At 40.2% G+C, this 15,565-nt stretch overlaps 1 protein-coding gene and 1 pseudogene across 9 annotated transcripts in view; one reads left to right on the top strand and one right to left on the bottom strand.

Annotated features, from left to right (window-relative positions):
- MAPKAP1 (MAPK associated protein 1) overlaps nucleotides 1-15,565 on the top strand; it is a 257,275-nt gene that overhangs the window by 119,124 nt on the left and 122,586 nt on the right. For all 9 annotated transcript variants that reach the window (XM_078436493.2, XM_060608656.3, XM_060608659.3 and 6 more), the window contains one exon: nucleotides 2,744-2,916. In XM_078436493.2, the coding sequence (XP_078292619.2) occupies nucleotides 2,744-2,916 (173 nt within the window). The remainder of the gene's footprint in view (nucleotides 1-2,743; nucleotides 2,917-15,565) is intronic.
- Nucleotides 8,401-8,528, bottom strand: LOC132663987 (U4 spliceosomal RNA; annotated as a pseudogene).

Raw genomic sequence — 15,565 nt, 5'->3', positions numbered from 1 at the left:
GGTAGAGGTCTAAATTCTTTTTTAAAAATATTTTTGTTTTTTATTTTAGAGCACGAGCAGGAGAGAGGGGCAGAGGGAGAGGGAGAAAGAATCTTAAGCAGGCTCCAGGCACAGCACAGAGCCCGACATGGGACTCAGTCCCATGACCCTGGGATCATGACCTGAACTAAAATCAAGAGTCAGATGCTCAACCAACTGAGCCACCCAGGCGCCCCTAAATTCATTCTTTTGTATGTGGCTGTCCAGTTACTCCATTTGCTGAAGACTTTTTTCTCTTTTGAAATATATTTTGCAGTAGCCACTAGAACATATAAGGGAGTAGAAGGCAGGAGGAAGAAAGAAGAATCAAGATTACTGATATAAGGAGCTGTGTTAGTGGTGGTAGCATTTACTGAAATGAGGGAGAGTGTTGTTATTTGGAGTAGGATGGAGTGAGGGATAGTGAGAAGTTCAGATTTGAACTTAAGTTTAACTTGTCTGTGATACTTTTCTGCCTATGGTATAGACAGTTTGATGTATGAATTTGGTTCTAGGGAGAAGTTTGAGGTGGAGATAAGGTTTGAGTGTCAAGAGGATATAGATTGTTTTATAGCTCTGGGACTGTGAGAACACTTAAGGAAGAAATATACAGAAAGACAGACACGAGAGAGCCCAAACTAGAGGCCAGAGAATGCTAACAAATAGAGACTCTAGAGGTGAAGGAATCTGCAAAGGAGACTGAAAATCAGAGACCAGAGAGGACTGAAAAAAACCAAGAGTGTAGGTCATGGAAGCAAAGAAAGGGAGAGGCTGATCGTGTAGGAGAAGGTGAAAAAGTAAGTGAAGGATAAAGTCCTTGTGAAAGTGAGAGCCAAAGGGACACAGAGCATAAGTAGAGAGATTGCCCTTTAATGAGATGAGTGACACTCCAGTGTAGGGAGTACGTGTTGTTAAATCCAGGTAAGTTTGTCAATTTATTGAGGGGACGATAAGAGTTCCTTTCTGAAAGCTCTTATTTTCTTAATGAAGAATAACATTTGTCTCTGTTGGCAGTACATGAGCAAGGCATAGGTGCTGCGGTCAAGGCAGGCTCATGAGAAGTAGGAAGGGGGAAGGAAAAGTATGCAGTGGTGGTCTTGGCATTAGGTGCACGTTGGATCAGGAGATGTCATAGGCTTGTTGTACAATGTTGAATGTCTGTTTGAGGTTTATCATAATGAGCTTAAGGTCAAATCAGTCTGTGCAGTTACATGATTTTTCTCCAGCAGTGTTTAGCTGGGGAATGCAGAGAGTTAGGTTCACCAAGGTTGGCATTCTGCCAGTTGAATCCCATGGAGGAAGAGAGTGTTAAAACTGCATTTACAAAGGAATGCTTACAATGGTTGATCAAGTAATCTGGAGGGTGGTGTGGGGAAATAAGGGTGACATCATTTATAGTGGTGGATCAGTAGATTGTAGGTTGAAGAATTTGGGGACTAAAGTGAGATGAAAGTATATTAAAGTATATTCAGTGAATAGACCTTCTAATTTGAGATTTTGGAGTTGGTACAGATCTTTGGTGTACCCATGGCCATAAGTGATTGAAGGTGGAGTGGATGAAAAGGCATGGGATGACATAGTCTAGGGATTAAGACACTTGGATATTACATGGATTGCTCCTTTAGATGGAATTGCCAAGAATAATGATAGGTGTTGGGGTGGGACACAGACTCTTTGGCGAGGGAGGAGCATTTCTGGATGGTCAAGGGAGGAGCATTTCTGGATGGTTGGTGGATAATAGAAACAAAAAAGGGTGGAGAGAGGATAGTGTAGTCGGGAGGTCTTGGGTCTCCAAGGAATAGGGATTTTTGCCAGAAAGAAATAATAATTAGGGAGTAGCAGGGATAAGAATATGTACTCAGCCTCCTGGCCTTGAGGATTTGGGGGTTAAAAAAGAAAAATGTGGAACAGTCTTCTGGACAGCAGAGGAAGCAGTGTCCTTAATGACCAGCAGGTTTTAATTAAGACAAAGAAGTGAAGGGAGTATTTTTTTTAAAGAAGTCATTCATGGAAGTTTGCTGGTTAGTGTAGGAATTCCACAGGAGAGTGGAAGTTTCAGGAGGGAGAAAGGGTAAGTGTGTTGGAGGGATTGAGGATATACAGAGTAGCGTGGGTGTACTAGTTAGGACAATAATGGAAGACCAGGGACCCTTGAACCTCAGTGCAGGTGACTGAAATAAACAGGAGTACTGCATAAGGGAATTAGGCCCTTCACCCCCACCCATCTCTGAGAAGGCAAGCCCTTGGTTCCCGTGCTGCGGGCCTAAAGGCTTCTTCACAGAGCAGTATGGCAGCTGCCCATGCCGCTTATCCCAAAGTCTCAAGGAGTGATGTGGCAGTTTTCAGCTGAGGTCAGGGTCTAATGGTGACTTGTCCAGGGTCACAGTGAGTAACTAGCAAAGCACATCTCCTGACAACCAAACATCAGGTCTGCTTACCACTCTTAATTTGTTTATTTTGGTTTTAGTCGTCACTTACCATACTGCAGGCAGAGCTGGGTCTCTTAGACCATCAGAAAATGAAAATTAAAGGGGGGAAAAAAACTCCTTAGAACTAGACAGTGTTTCCCCTCTGGAACCATTTCAGGCTCTCAGGCAGGTCTGTGCCAAAAGGATGAGAAATGGCTGTGCTGCACACAGGCCCTGGCGAGCAGTCATTGCGGCCCAGTAGGGTCTATGCGACCGTGACCGTGTGCGTTACTCTCATGCATGTGTTCTGTCCACAGGGTCATGTCGGCACAACAGCAACCAAGAAGATCGACGTCTACCTCCCCCTGCACTCAAGCCAGGACAGACTTCTGCCAATGACTGTGGTGACAATGGCCAGCGCCAGGGTGCAGGACCTGATCGGGCTCATCTGCTGGCAGTACACAAGTGAAGGACGGGAGCCGAAGCTCAAGTAATCCTTCCTCTTTTTGGCTGCTCTAGTTTCTGGCTGTCTCCGGGCCACCCATGCTGCATTCTGGGCCCGGTCAGTCTTTCTAGGCATTGGCCTGGGAGCCAGACATCCACACGGATCCAGGTCAGGTTGCTCACCAGATCTTGGGCCTGGGTATCCCAGGCTTATCTCAGAGAATCCGCGTACAGAATAGGCTAATAAGTTTGTGAATCCAGACATGAGACAATATATTTTAGCAGTTTCCAAACCCTTTTATGATGCTTGCTGATAAAAGTTGCATGGGAGGCAGTAGGAGGGAACTAATATTTGTTGAACCCCTACCATGATTTGGGCAGTAATGCTAAACCTCTGCACGCCTGATTTCTCATTTAATTCTCCTGGCTCTCTGTGAGGTGAGCAGTGTGATCCTTATTCTGCAGAGGAGGAAACTCTGAATCAGAGAATTGATATTTGCTTAAGTTCACGCCATTGGGACATGGCAGAGTCCAGATTTGACTCCCGTTCTGTTTGATGCTAAGGTTTTTGCATTATTTCCTTTAGGTCTGAATTATAGTTTTCCTTGTTGTTAGTCAGTGGTACAGTTTTTCTCTCAATCACTAAGCTCTATTCATGATTAAACAATTATATGAAAAATGTAATGCTTCAAAGTAGAATTTCTACCTGCATATCATGTAAGGTGCTTTGCTGCATCGGTTCCCCCATACTTGAATATCTTATCTGACAGCCATCCTCTTCTGTTTGCTGTGCTCTCTTCAGCAGTAGGATTTACAATACAGCAAAATGTAGTGGATGCCTTCATTTTGGAAATGGATTCTCATGGAGACTTTCTCTTCTCTTAGAATGGTCCAGTCTGTGGTCAGTTGCTTGGTTGCTTTTTCTTCTTGAAATACATTACATTTGCACTTAGAATTATTTTTTCAAGTTCTCATTGACATTGCCTCCACTTTGCCTGAATACACTGTGAATATAATGTTTACTGCTCCTGTGGCAATAGAAAGCCTTTTCGACCACCTAGGCTCAAAAAAAGGCTTGACCAAGGCTGAGCTATAGTGTTACCCTTTTTTCAGCATGAAGTGTAAACAAAAAAGTACAGAAAGGAGTCGAAGTGCTGGTGACTTCACACATGTTGTCTGAGTTAATGAAGAGATTGCTTAGTGCAGGCACTGAGACCAAGAGACACAAAGGATTGCCTAGGGTCACACAACTAGTAAGGAACAAGAGTCAGGATTTAATTGTGACATACATGTTACAGATGAGGAAACTAAAACTTAGAGAGGCTAAGTCACTTTCCTAAATCACACAGTAAGTGGTAGAACTGGCATTAAGCCCTAGGGATCCCTGGCTTCAGAGCCCTGGCTCTTCACTATTACATTATACCCACTGTGACTGTGTTGCATTCCTACTTACTGCAGGCACAGTGCTAGATCTTGACATCCAGAAACGAAAAAGGCAGTTCATGCCATTAGAGAGCTTACTATCTAAGGTAGATAAGCAAGAGGAATACAGTACAGTACATGTAAAATCAGCTTCTGTGAGAATGTCTGATCCCATATTTGAGAATGAGAATGGAGTCATGAAGAGCTACCTTGATTATACATCTAAGCTGAAACTTGAAGGAGTAGGGAAAGTGATGCAGAGGGGTTGAGAGGAGGGTGTTCTAAAACAGAGGGAAACGCATGGACTTCTGTTATGATGATCCTTCACATTCAGGCTTTAAATTCTGAATTCTGTTCCAAATACATAGCAATGAGAAGTGAAGTATGTTACTGACGTACCTGTAGTTGAATAACAAGATAAACATCCTGGTAGGCTAAAAATGGAACCAGGTATGGAAATAGGCAGCATGTGCAGGGAGTTGATTCTTTTAGGGTGGTACTTCCCAAAAAACATGTTGTGATTATTTTCAGGCTTTGGGGTAGCTAGGCAGGGCCTGGGGTGGTTGGAGCCCCAGCTGGCATTTCTGGGTAGGGAAGAGTCTCATCCATCTACCCATGTACCATACTCATACTGTTATTTGCAAAGTATGCCGTGATGTCAGAAAAGAGTAGGAAACACTGCTTGAGGGTATGGAGACCAGAGGAACTTTGTGCCTGGATAGGGATCAGAGGAAGTCTCACTGCTAGAACCTGGGAGCTGGGATGGGACTGTCCCACTTATGAAAAGAAACTGAACAAAGCTGACTGAGTCTGTGACTTGTTTAAAGTGTGTTTCTGGGGTGGTAGGGGAATAGAGAGAGCAGTGCTGCTGGGACCTGGCCATGACATGACTGGGTTTATGATCTCCCTGGTGGTGTTTGCAAGGGATAGGGAACCCTGAGCTGCTGGTATAAGACCTGGTTGTATGGTGGAGGCCTCTGCTTGGACGGGGATGGAAGACGGTGGCAATAACTGTAAAAACAGGGAGGCAGGGAGAAGGAGGGAGAGAGAGAAAGAGAGAAACTGTTCCTATTCAAGAGGAGCTAGCAAATTAAAATTCTCAAACGAGTATAACTACTAAGACAATAATTAGGAGATGAATTCACTCCCAACAGAATATAGTAAAGCAATCTGCAAATTAACTTCAAATAAATATGTTTAAAATCATCAAAGAGATGAAGGAATAACATCCATGGTAAATTCCTAGGAAATGGTGAAACAAAACTAAGCAGATGAGAATTAACCAGTTAGAAGAGAACCGATTAAAGGTACTGGAAGTATAAAATGTGGTTTTTAAAGTAACAACAAAAGAGTATATGGGATAAACTCTAGACTGGACACAGTTAAGAGGGACTGAGATGAAAGATACTACCAGTAAATTCAACCTAGGACGTAACACTAACACACAGAGATAAGGAGACACAGAGAATGGAAGACGAGTAAGTTAAGAGACGTGGAGCAAAGATGGAGAGCCTCCCACTTGTGAGGCAGAGAATGGAAGGAATCTCAAGAAACAATATCTGAAGAGAGAATGCCAGAGTATTTCCTAGAACTGGAGGCCGATACAAACTAGTCTTCATATTAAAAGCACATACAAATGAAATGGATGAAGGTTAGCCTTTACAGCAAATTATGCTGGAGCAATGGGACATCCATACACCAAAAAAATTCAACCTAAACCTCATATACCTTGTAAAAAATTGATTCAAAAATGAGTTGAGAATGAAATGTAAAACTTTAAACTTTTAGAAGAAAGAACAGAAAACCTTTGGAACCAAGAGCTAAATGAAGAGTTCTTATACATGATACTGAAAGCAGGATCCATAGTAGAAAACAAAATGTTAATTAGGCTACATTAGAATTAAGAACTTTCCCTTCACAGGAGCATCTGTGTGGCTCAGTTGGTTAAGTGCCAGGTCATGATCTGGCAGTTCGTGAGTTTGAGCCCCACATTCGGCTCTGTGCTGACAGCTCAGAAACTGGAGCCTGCTTTGATTCTGTGCCTCCTTTCTCTGTGTCTGTGCCTCCCCTACTCGCTCTCTGACTCTCTCTGTCAAAAATAAATAAACGTTAAAAACAAACAAAAAAAGAACTTTCCCTTTACAAAAGATCCTTACTTTCTTTTTCCACTCCAGAAGCTGTCAGACAGCCATTCTGCCTTCTCCTTTCCCATGGGCCTAGAGTCTTCAGCTTTACCTGGCCAAGGGAGACAAAGCATGGTGGTGAGGTGGGGAGATGGGCCTGTTGCACAAGGAGTCAAAACAGTAGAATTTAGGGCAAAAACACATCAATAGGGATATTTTGGTAAACTACATAATGAAAAAAAGGAATAGCCCCACCAAGATAACATAATGCTTCTGACTGCATATGCACCTAGCAGTATAGTACCAAAATATTTTAAGGGAATTGTAAAGTGACATTGAGTGATCCATAGTCAAAATGTGAAATTTTGATGCATTCCTACCAAAAACTGATAAAGAGATGAAAAATAAGCGAGGATTAAGGAAGATTCAAACAATTTAATTAGCAATTCCAAACCCCCAAAGTAGAGATTATCTCTTGTACTAGTTTGTAAGCCTCTGAAATTGAATAAATCTTATTAATATTTATATTCCTGAGGTATCCAGCATGTTCACGGTTTTTAATAGTTGCTCTGTAAGTGTATTGTGAATTGCAAAGTTACATTGATTCTGAAGAAACCATTGATCCTTTGAAATTTTTTGCAATCCTCATGTAACAGTGGATTTCACAGTTTTGTTTGGTATAAGACAATCTATAAAGTAAATCCCTGGAATCTCTTCCTATCAGGCAGTACAGTACAAGGTATTTTCTTCCTGACCTATTTGTACTTAAAGTGTTAGAATAGATCCTTCTTTGATCTTTTCCAGTGGGTTGGCCCCGCAAAGAGCTCTTCATTCACAGGGGGCCAAATTGCTAGATGCATGGTTTCAGTCTGGTTGTTAAGAAAACAGTTTATTGGGGCGCCTGGGTGGCGCAGTCGGTTAAGCGTCCGACTTCAGCCAGGTCACGATCTCGCGGTCCGTGAGTTCGAGCCCCGCGTCAGGCTCTGGGCTGATGGCTCGGAGCCTGGAGCCTGGAGCCTGTTTCCGATTCTGTGTCTCCCTCTCTCTCTGCCCCTCCCCCGTTCATGCTCTGTCTCTCTCTGTCCCAAAAAAATAAAAAAAATAAAAAAATAAAAAACGTTGAAAAAAGAAAACAGTTTATTTAGAAATACTGCTCTCCTGTTTCTGTGCCTTGAAAACTATCAATAGTAGTAGGCTTTGGCCCCAGGGAAGGAATGGAGAATTTGGCTAGAATTTTTGACCTCCTTTACTCTTCTACCTGTTAACTCTTGAGCAAGATGGAATGTGGTACTTTAGCTAATTTCCTGCTTTTTTTCATACCCTGATTTTAGGAAAAAACATTTGTAAGAAATGAACTGAAATCATTTCAGTCTCTAGGTAGTTGAATTTTTATACTTTGTTGTGTAGATTCATGTTTATTGAATTTTCATCAGGAAACGTGGCCTGTAAAATTTCTGCTTAGAAATTTATTTGTTTATTTATTTATGGGGGCTTACTATACAATAAACTTTCATAAATATTTTGTGGATTCTGGAAACATTCTCTGTAGGTTATAGAATTCATTATATTCTTATTAAAATGATATATTTAATTACTATTACATTCTTATATTTTTGACTATTTGGTCTATGGATGATTAAGAGAAATGAATTAATGTTTCCATTTTCTTGTTTGTTTTTGTCAGTTTCCCCTATGATTTCAACAGTTTCCACTTTACATATTGCAGCGCACAAAAATGTTCGTGCATTTCATATCTTTATTGTGAGTTGTACTTTTTTCAATATAAAACAGCCCTCTTTGTTTCATGAATTGTGTGTCCTGCCCTTTTCTTTGCTTTATTTCAGTAATAGGAGCTTTTCCACCTCCTGTTCTTCGCGTTTTTCTAATCTGTCTTTGTTCAGCCTATTACCTTTGCCTTTTTGTTTTAGATATGTTGAATAATTTTGTGAGGTTTTTCTTTTTTAAACCTGCCTAAATCACTGTCTTTTTTTTTTTTTTTAAGATTTTATTCTTAAGTGATCTCCACACCCAACGTGGGACTTGAACTCTAAATTAGCAATAATCGCGCCTCGGATAAACCTCATTGGCTACAATACTGCCACTGCGCAAAGCTGAACTCTCAACCTCAAGTTCAAGAGTCACTGACTGAGCCAGCCAGGCGCCCCTAAATCATTGTCTTTTTTTATAGGGGAGTTTCTCTTACTAAACATTTTTTTAATATAAAATTTATTGTCCAGTTGGTTTCCATACAACACCCAGTGCTCATCCCAACAGGTGCCCTCCTCAATACCCATAATCCATCCTCCCCTCCCTCCCACCCCCCCATCAACCCTCAGTTTGTTCTCAGTTTTTAAGAGTCTCTTATGGTTTGTCTCCCTCCCTCTCTAACCTTTTGTTTTTTTCTTTTTTCCCTTCCCTCCCCCATGGTCTTCTGTTAAGTTTCTCAGGATCCACATAGGAGTGAAAACATGTGGTATCTGTCTTTCTCTGTATGACTTATTTCACTTAGCATAATACTCTCCGGTTCTATCCACGTTGCTACAAAAGGCCACATTTCATTCTTTCTCATTGCCATGTAGTATTCCATTGTGCATACGAACCACAATTTCTTTATCCATTCATCAGTTGATGGACATTTAGGCTCTTTCCATAATTTTGCTATTGTTGAAAGTGCTGCTAAAAACATTGGGGTACAAGTACCCCTATGCATCAGCACTCCTGTATCCCTTGGGTAAATTCCTAGCAGTGCTATTGCTGGATCGTGGGTAGATCTATTTTTAATTTTTTGAGGAATCTCCACACTGTTTTCCAGGGTGGCTGCACCAGTTTGCGTTCCCAGCAACAGTGCAAGAGGGTTCCTGTTTCTCCACATCCTCTCCAGCATCTATGGTCTCCTGATTTGTTCATTTTAGCTACTCTGACTGGCGTGAGTGTGGTTTTGATTTGTATTTCCCTAATGAGGAGCGACGTTGAACATCTTTTCGTGTGCCTGTTGGCCATCTGGATGTCTTCTTTAGAGAAGTGTCTATTCATGTTTTCTGCCCATTTCTTCACTGGATTATTTGTTTTTCGGGTTTTGGATACTAGCCCTTTGTCCAATATGTCATTTGCAAATATCTTTTCCCATTCCGTCGGTTGCCTTTTAGTTTTATTGATTGTTTCCTTTGCAGTGCAGAAGCTTTTTATCTTCATGAGGTCCCAATAGTTCATTTTTGCTTTTAATTCCCTTGCCTTTGGAAATGTGTCAAGTAAGAAATTGCTGCGGCTGAGGTCACAGAGGTTTTTTCCTGCTTTCTCCTCTAGGGTTTTGATGGATTCCTGTCTCACATTCAGGTCCTTTATCCATTTTGAGTTTATTTTTGTGAATGGTGTAAGAAAGTGGTCTAGTTTCAACCTTCTGCATGTTGCTGTCCAGTTCTCCCAGCACCATTTGTTAAAGAGACTGTCTTTTTTCCATTGGATATTCTTCCCTGCTTTGTCAAAGATTAGTTGGCCATACTTTTGTGGGTGCATTTCTGGAGTCTCTATTCTATTCCATTGGTCTATGTGTCTGTTTTTGTGCCAATACCATGCTGTCTTGATGATTACAAGTTTGTAGTAGAGGCTAAAGTCTGGGCTTGTGATGCCTCCTGCTTTGGTCTTCTTCAATATTACTTTGGCTATTCAGGGGTCTTTTGTGGTTCCATACAAATTTTAGGATTGCTTGTTCTAGCTTCGAGAAGAATGTTGGTGCAATTTTGATTGGGATTGCATTGAATGTGTAGATTGCTTTGGGTAGTATTGACATTTTAACAATATTTATTCTCCCAATCCATGAGCACGGAATGTTTTTCCATTTCTTTATATCTTCTTCAATTTCCTTCATAAGCTTTCTATAGTTTTCATCATACAGATCTTTTACATCTTTGGTTAGGTTTATTCCTAGGTATTTTATGCTTCTTGGTGCAATTGTGAATGGGATCAGTTTCTTTATTTGTCTTTCTGTTGCTTCATTTCTCTTACTAAATTTTATCTTCACTGTTGATGTGTTAGTTTCTTTTTTTTTTTTATTTAAAAAAAATTTTTTTTTTTAACGTTTATTTATTTTTGAGACAGAGAGAGAGCATGAACGGGGGAGGGTCAGAGAGAGAGGGAGAGACAGAATCCGAAACAGGCTCCAGGCTCTGAGCTGTCAGCACAGAGCCCGACGCGGGGCTCGAACTCACGGACCGTGAGATCGTGACCTGAGCCGAAGTCGGATGCTTAACCGACTGAGCCACCCAGGCGCCCCTAGTTTCATGTTAGTCAACTTGTTTTAAGCCTGTTTTTTTAATGCTTTCTTTGTTGTTGTTTTCTGTTTTTATTTATTTAAAATTCTGAAGTCAGTTACCCATAAGATTTTTAAAACATTTTTTATATTTATTTATTTATTTTTAAATGTTTATTTTTGAGAGAGATAGAGATAGAGCACGAGTTGGAGAGGGGCAGAGAGACAGGGAGACACAGAATCCAAAGCAGGCTCCAGGGTCTGAGCTGTCATCACAGGGCCCAACATGGGGCCCAAACCAGCGGACCACGAGGTCATGACCTGAGCTGAAGTCGGACACTTAACTGACTGAACCAGCAAGGCACCCCAAAACATTTTTTAAATAGGCTTTTTTGTTTTAATTTTTTTTATATTTATTTATTTTTGAGAGAGAGAGAGAGAGAGAGAGAGCACGAGCAGGGGAGGGGCAGAGAGAGAGAGAGGAAGACACAGAATCTGAAGGAGTCTCCAGGCTCCCAGCTGTCAGCACAGAGCCTGTTGCGGGGCTCGAACCCACAAATGGTGAGATCAGGACCTGAGCCGAAGTCAGACGCCCAACCAACTGAGCCACCCAAGCGCCCCATAAATAGGCTTTATTTTTTAGAGTGGTTTTAGGTTTATGGAAAAACTGCACAGGAAGTTCAGAGTTGCTACACATCTCATTCATGACACTTGTTTTCCCCTGTTATTAACACCTTGCATTGGTGGAGTACATCTGTTAACAATTGATGAACCAATATTGATACATTATTATTAACTAAAGACAATAGTTTACATATTAGGGTTCACTCTTTGTGTTGTTCAGTTTTTGTTTTTGTTTTTGTTTTTTTAGTTTATTTATTTGTAATCTCTATACCCAGTGTGGAGCTCAAACTCACAACCATGAGATCAAGAGTCTCCAACTCTCCTGACTTAGCCAGCCAGGCTCTGATGATTGCATCATCGCTAATTGTTTCACTGCCCTAAAAATGCCCCCATGCTCCACCTTTGCATTCTTCCCTGTTCACCTTTAGCAACCACTTATCATTTTACTGTGCCTACCATTTTGCATTTTCCAGAATGTCAGGTGTTTGGAATCCTACTATACGTAGCCTTTTCGGACTGTTGTTTTCCCTTAGCAATATGTATTTAAGGTATTTAAGGTTCCTTCATGTCTTTTTGTGGCTTGATAGTTCATCTCTTTGTATTGCTGAATAATATTCCATGGCATGAATGTACCATAGTTTGTTTTTCCATTCACCTGTTGAAGGACAGCTTGGTTGCTTCCAATCTTTATAGTAAATCTGCTATAAACATTTATGGCAGGTTTTCATGTAGACGTTAAGTTTTCAGTTCATTTTACGAATACCTAAGAGTGCAGTTGCTGGATTGTATGATAAGCCTTTGTTTATTAAATAGCTTTCTAAGAAGCTGTCCAAATGTCTTCCAAAGGGTTATACCATTTAACATTTCCATCATCAACACATGAGAGTTCCTTTTGCTACAAATCCTTTCCAGCATTTGGTTTTGTAAACGTTTTGGATTTTAGCTATTTTACTAGGTGTCCAGTGGTATCCCATTTTTGTTTTAATTTGCAGTTCCCTAAGGAAGTGGTCTTGAGCATTTTTTCACATGCTTTTTGACACCTATCTGTATTCTTTGGTGAGCTGTCTGTTCAGGTGTTTGGTCAGTTTTTTCGTTTTTGTTTTTGTTTTTAATTTATATCCAAGGTAGTTAGTATATAGTGCAACAGTGATTTCAGGAGCAGATTCCTTAATGCCCCTTACCCATTTAGCCCACCCCCCCCCCCCACAACCACTCTAGTAACCCTGTTTGTTCTCCATATTTAAGAGTCTCTTATGTTTTTCCCCCCTCCCTATTTTTATTTTTGCTTCCCTTCCCTTGTGTTCATCTGTTCTGTATCTTACAGTCCTTATATGAGTGAAGTCATATGATCTATGTCTTTCTCTGACTAATTTCGCTTAGCATAATAATACCCTCTAGTTTCACGTAGTTGCAAATGGCAAGATTTCATTCTTTTTGATTGCCGAGTAATACTGCATTATATATATATAATGGAGTATTTTATATATATATATATATATATATATATATATATATATATATATATATATATATATATAATGGAGCATTACACACACACACACACACACACACACACAGCACATCTTCTTTATTCATTCATCCATTGATGGACATTTGGTCTCTTTCTATACTTTGGCCATTGTCAATAGTGCTGCTATAAACATTGGGGTGCGTGTGCCCCTTTGAAACAGCATTCCTGTATCCCTTGGATAAATACCTAGTAGTGCAATTGTTGGGTCGTAGGGTAGTTCTATTTTTAATTTTTTGAGGAACCTCCATACTGTTTTCCAGAGTGGCTGCACCAGTTTGCATTCCCACCAGCAGTGCCGAAGAGATCCTCTTTCTCTGCATCCTCGCCAACATCTGTTGTTGCCTGAGTTGTTCATGTTAGCCATTCTGACAGGTGTGAGGTGGTATTTCATTGTGGTTTTGATTTGTATTTCCCTGATGATGAGTGATGTTGAGCATTTTTTCATGTGTTGGTCGGCCATCTGGATGTCTTCTTTGAAGAAGTGTCTATTCATGTCTTCTGCCTATTTCTTCAATGGATTATTTGTTTTTTGGGTGTTGAGTTTGATAAGTTCTTTATAGATTTTGGATACTAACCCTCTATCTGATATGTCGTTTGCAAATATCTTCTCCCATTCCGTCGGTTGCCTTTTAGTTTTACTGATTGTTTCCTTCTCTGTGCAGAAGCTTTTTATTTTGATGAGGTCCCAATAGTTCATTTCTGCTTTTGTTTCCCTTGCCTCTGGAGACTGGTGAGTAAGAATTGCTGCGGCCAAGATCAAAGAGGTTTTCGCCGCTTTCTCCTCGGGGATTTTGATGGCTTCCTGTCTTACCTTGAGGTCTTTCATCCATTTTGAGCTTATTTTTGTGTATGGTGTAAGAAAGTGGTCCAGGTTCATTCTTCTGCATGTCGCTGTCCAGTTTTCCCAGCACCACTTGCTGAAGAGACTGTCTTTATTCCATTGGATCTTCTTTCCTGCTTTGTCAAAGATTAGTTGCCCATACGTTTGTGGGTCCATTTCTGGGTTCTGTATTCTGTTCCACTGATCTGAGTGTCTGTTTTTGTGCCATGGCCAATTTTTTAATCAGGTGGTTTTCTTACTGATTTTTTTTAGAGTTCTTTGTCTATTTATCAGATATGTGTTTTGTAGGGATTTTTTTCCCCAATCGGTGGCTTACCATTTCATTTTCTTAACAGCATCAACTCCAACTTACCAGTTTTTTCTTTCATAGATTGTGTTTTGGTGTTGTGTCTAAAAAGTAATCACCAAACCCAGGGTTATCTAGATTTTCCTGTATGTTATCCTCTAGAAGTTTTATGTGATTTTTGCTTTACGTTTAGGCCTGTGATCCATTTTGAGTTAATTTTTGTTAAAGGTGTAAGGTCTGTGTCTAGATTTAATCATTTTTGCATGTGAATACCCACTTGAAAAGATTATCCTTTCTCCATTCCTTTTGCTGCTTTGCTCCCAAAGCCTTTGCTCCTTTGTCAAATATCAGTTGACTATATTAATGTAGATCTATTTTTGACATATAAAATTTTTTTAAACATTCCTTTTTAATTTATATTTAATCGGAATCAAGAGTGAAATAGTATCTTTTGAGTAACACCCATTCGTGAAAGAGAGAGAAATAAAATTCAGTGAGATTTTATCCTGTCAAGAACCTGAGGTGGGAGGTATATACTGCTCTTTGCACAGAACCACATTTACTCTACTTCATAGTTAATTTAAGGGATTTTTTTAAGGGTAATTTTGACTAGCCCCAATTTTGTGCAGAGACTGTAGTCATATGTTCTGACTCTGTGGTACACAAGAATGGCTGTTCTTTGCCTTCTTCTGTTCAGCTGTCCCTTTAACATTCAGCGTATTTCACTGGTCTCTTATTTACTGTTGCTCTTTATCAGCTACTGACAGGTGAGCTACTAAAAGCCTGAAGAGTTTTGCGATAGTCCAGAAGCTGGAGTAGTATACCTTTGAGATTATTGCATTGCTCAGGGAGTGGAAGTGTCTGGCAATAGAGCAGTGCTGTCCAAAAGAAATATAATGCAATCACCTCACACCTGTTAGAATGGCTATCATCAAAAAGACCAGATATAACAAGTGTTGGCGAGGATGTGGAGAAAAGAAAACCCTTGTGCACTGTTGCTAGCAAGGTGAAGAGGTGCAGCCACAATGGAAAGCAATATGGAGGATCCTCAAAAAATGAAAACTAGAACTACCATGTGCTCTAGTAATTCCCCTTCTGGGATCTTGAAGAGATATCTACACTCCCTTGTTCATTGCAACACTGTTCACAATAGTTAAGATATGGAAGCAACCTGAATGTCTGTCTATGGATGAAAAGATAAGATAAAGAAAGCCTGCCGTCTGCAACAACATGGATTGACCTTGAGAGCGTTATGCTGAAAGAGATAAATCAGAGAAAGACAAATACCGCATGATGTCACATATATATGGACTCTAAAACTGAACTCACAGAAACAGAGATTAGAATGGTGGTTACCACGGACTGGGGGATGGGGGAAGGGTGGGAAATACTGGTCAAAAACTACAAACTTCCAGTTAGAAAATGAATAAGCGTTGGAGATCTAATGTACAGCATTGCAATTATAGTTAATAATACTATTTTATATACTTGAAAATTGCTAAGAGAGTAGACCATTAGTATTCTTATCACAAAAAAGAAATGGTAACTATGTGATATGTTGGAGGTGTTAGCTAACTAACCCTACTTGGTGGTAATTGTTTTATAATAAGTATATCAAATAC

The sequence above is a fragment of the Panthera onca genome, chromosome D4 (genome assembly GCF_046562875.1).
Source record: "Panthera onca isolate mPanOnc1 chromosome D4, mPanOnc1 haplotype 2, whole genome shotgun sequence".
In the NCBI taxonomy this organism is placed as follows: domain Eukaryota; kingdom Metazoa; phylum Chordata; class Mammalia; order Carnivora; family Felidae; genus Panthera; species Panthera onca.
The sequence above is the reverse complement of the archived record's forward strand: the minus strand, read 5'-3'. Positions and strand labels throughout refer to the sequence as shown.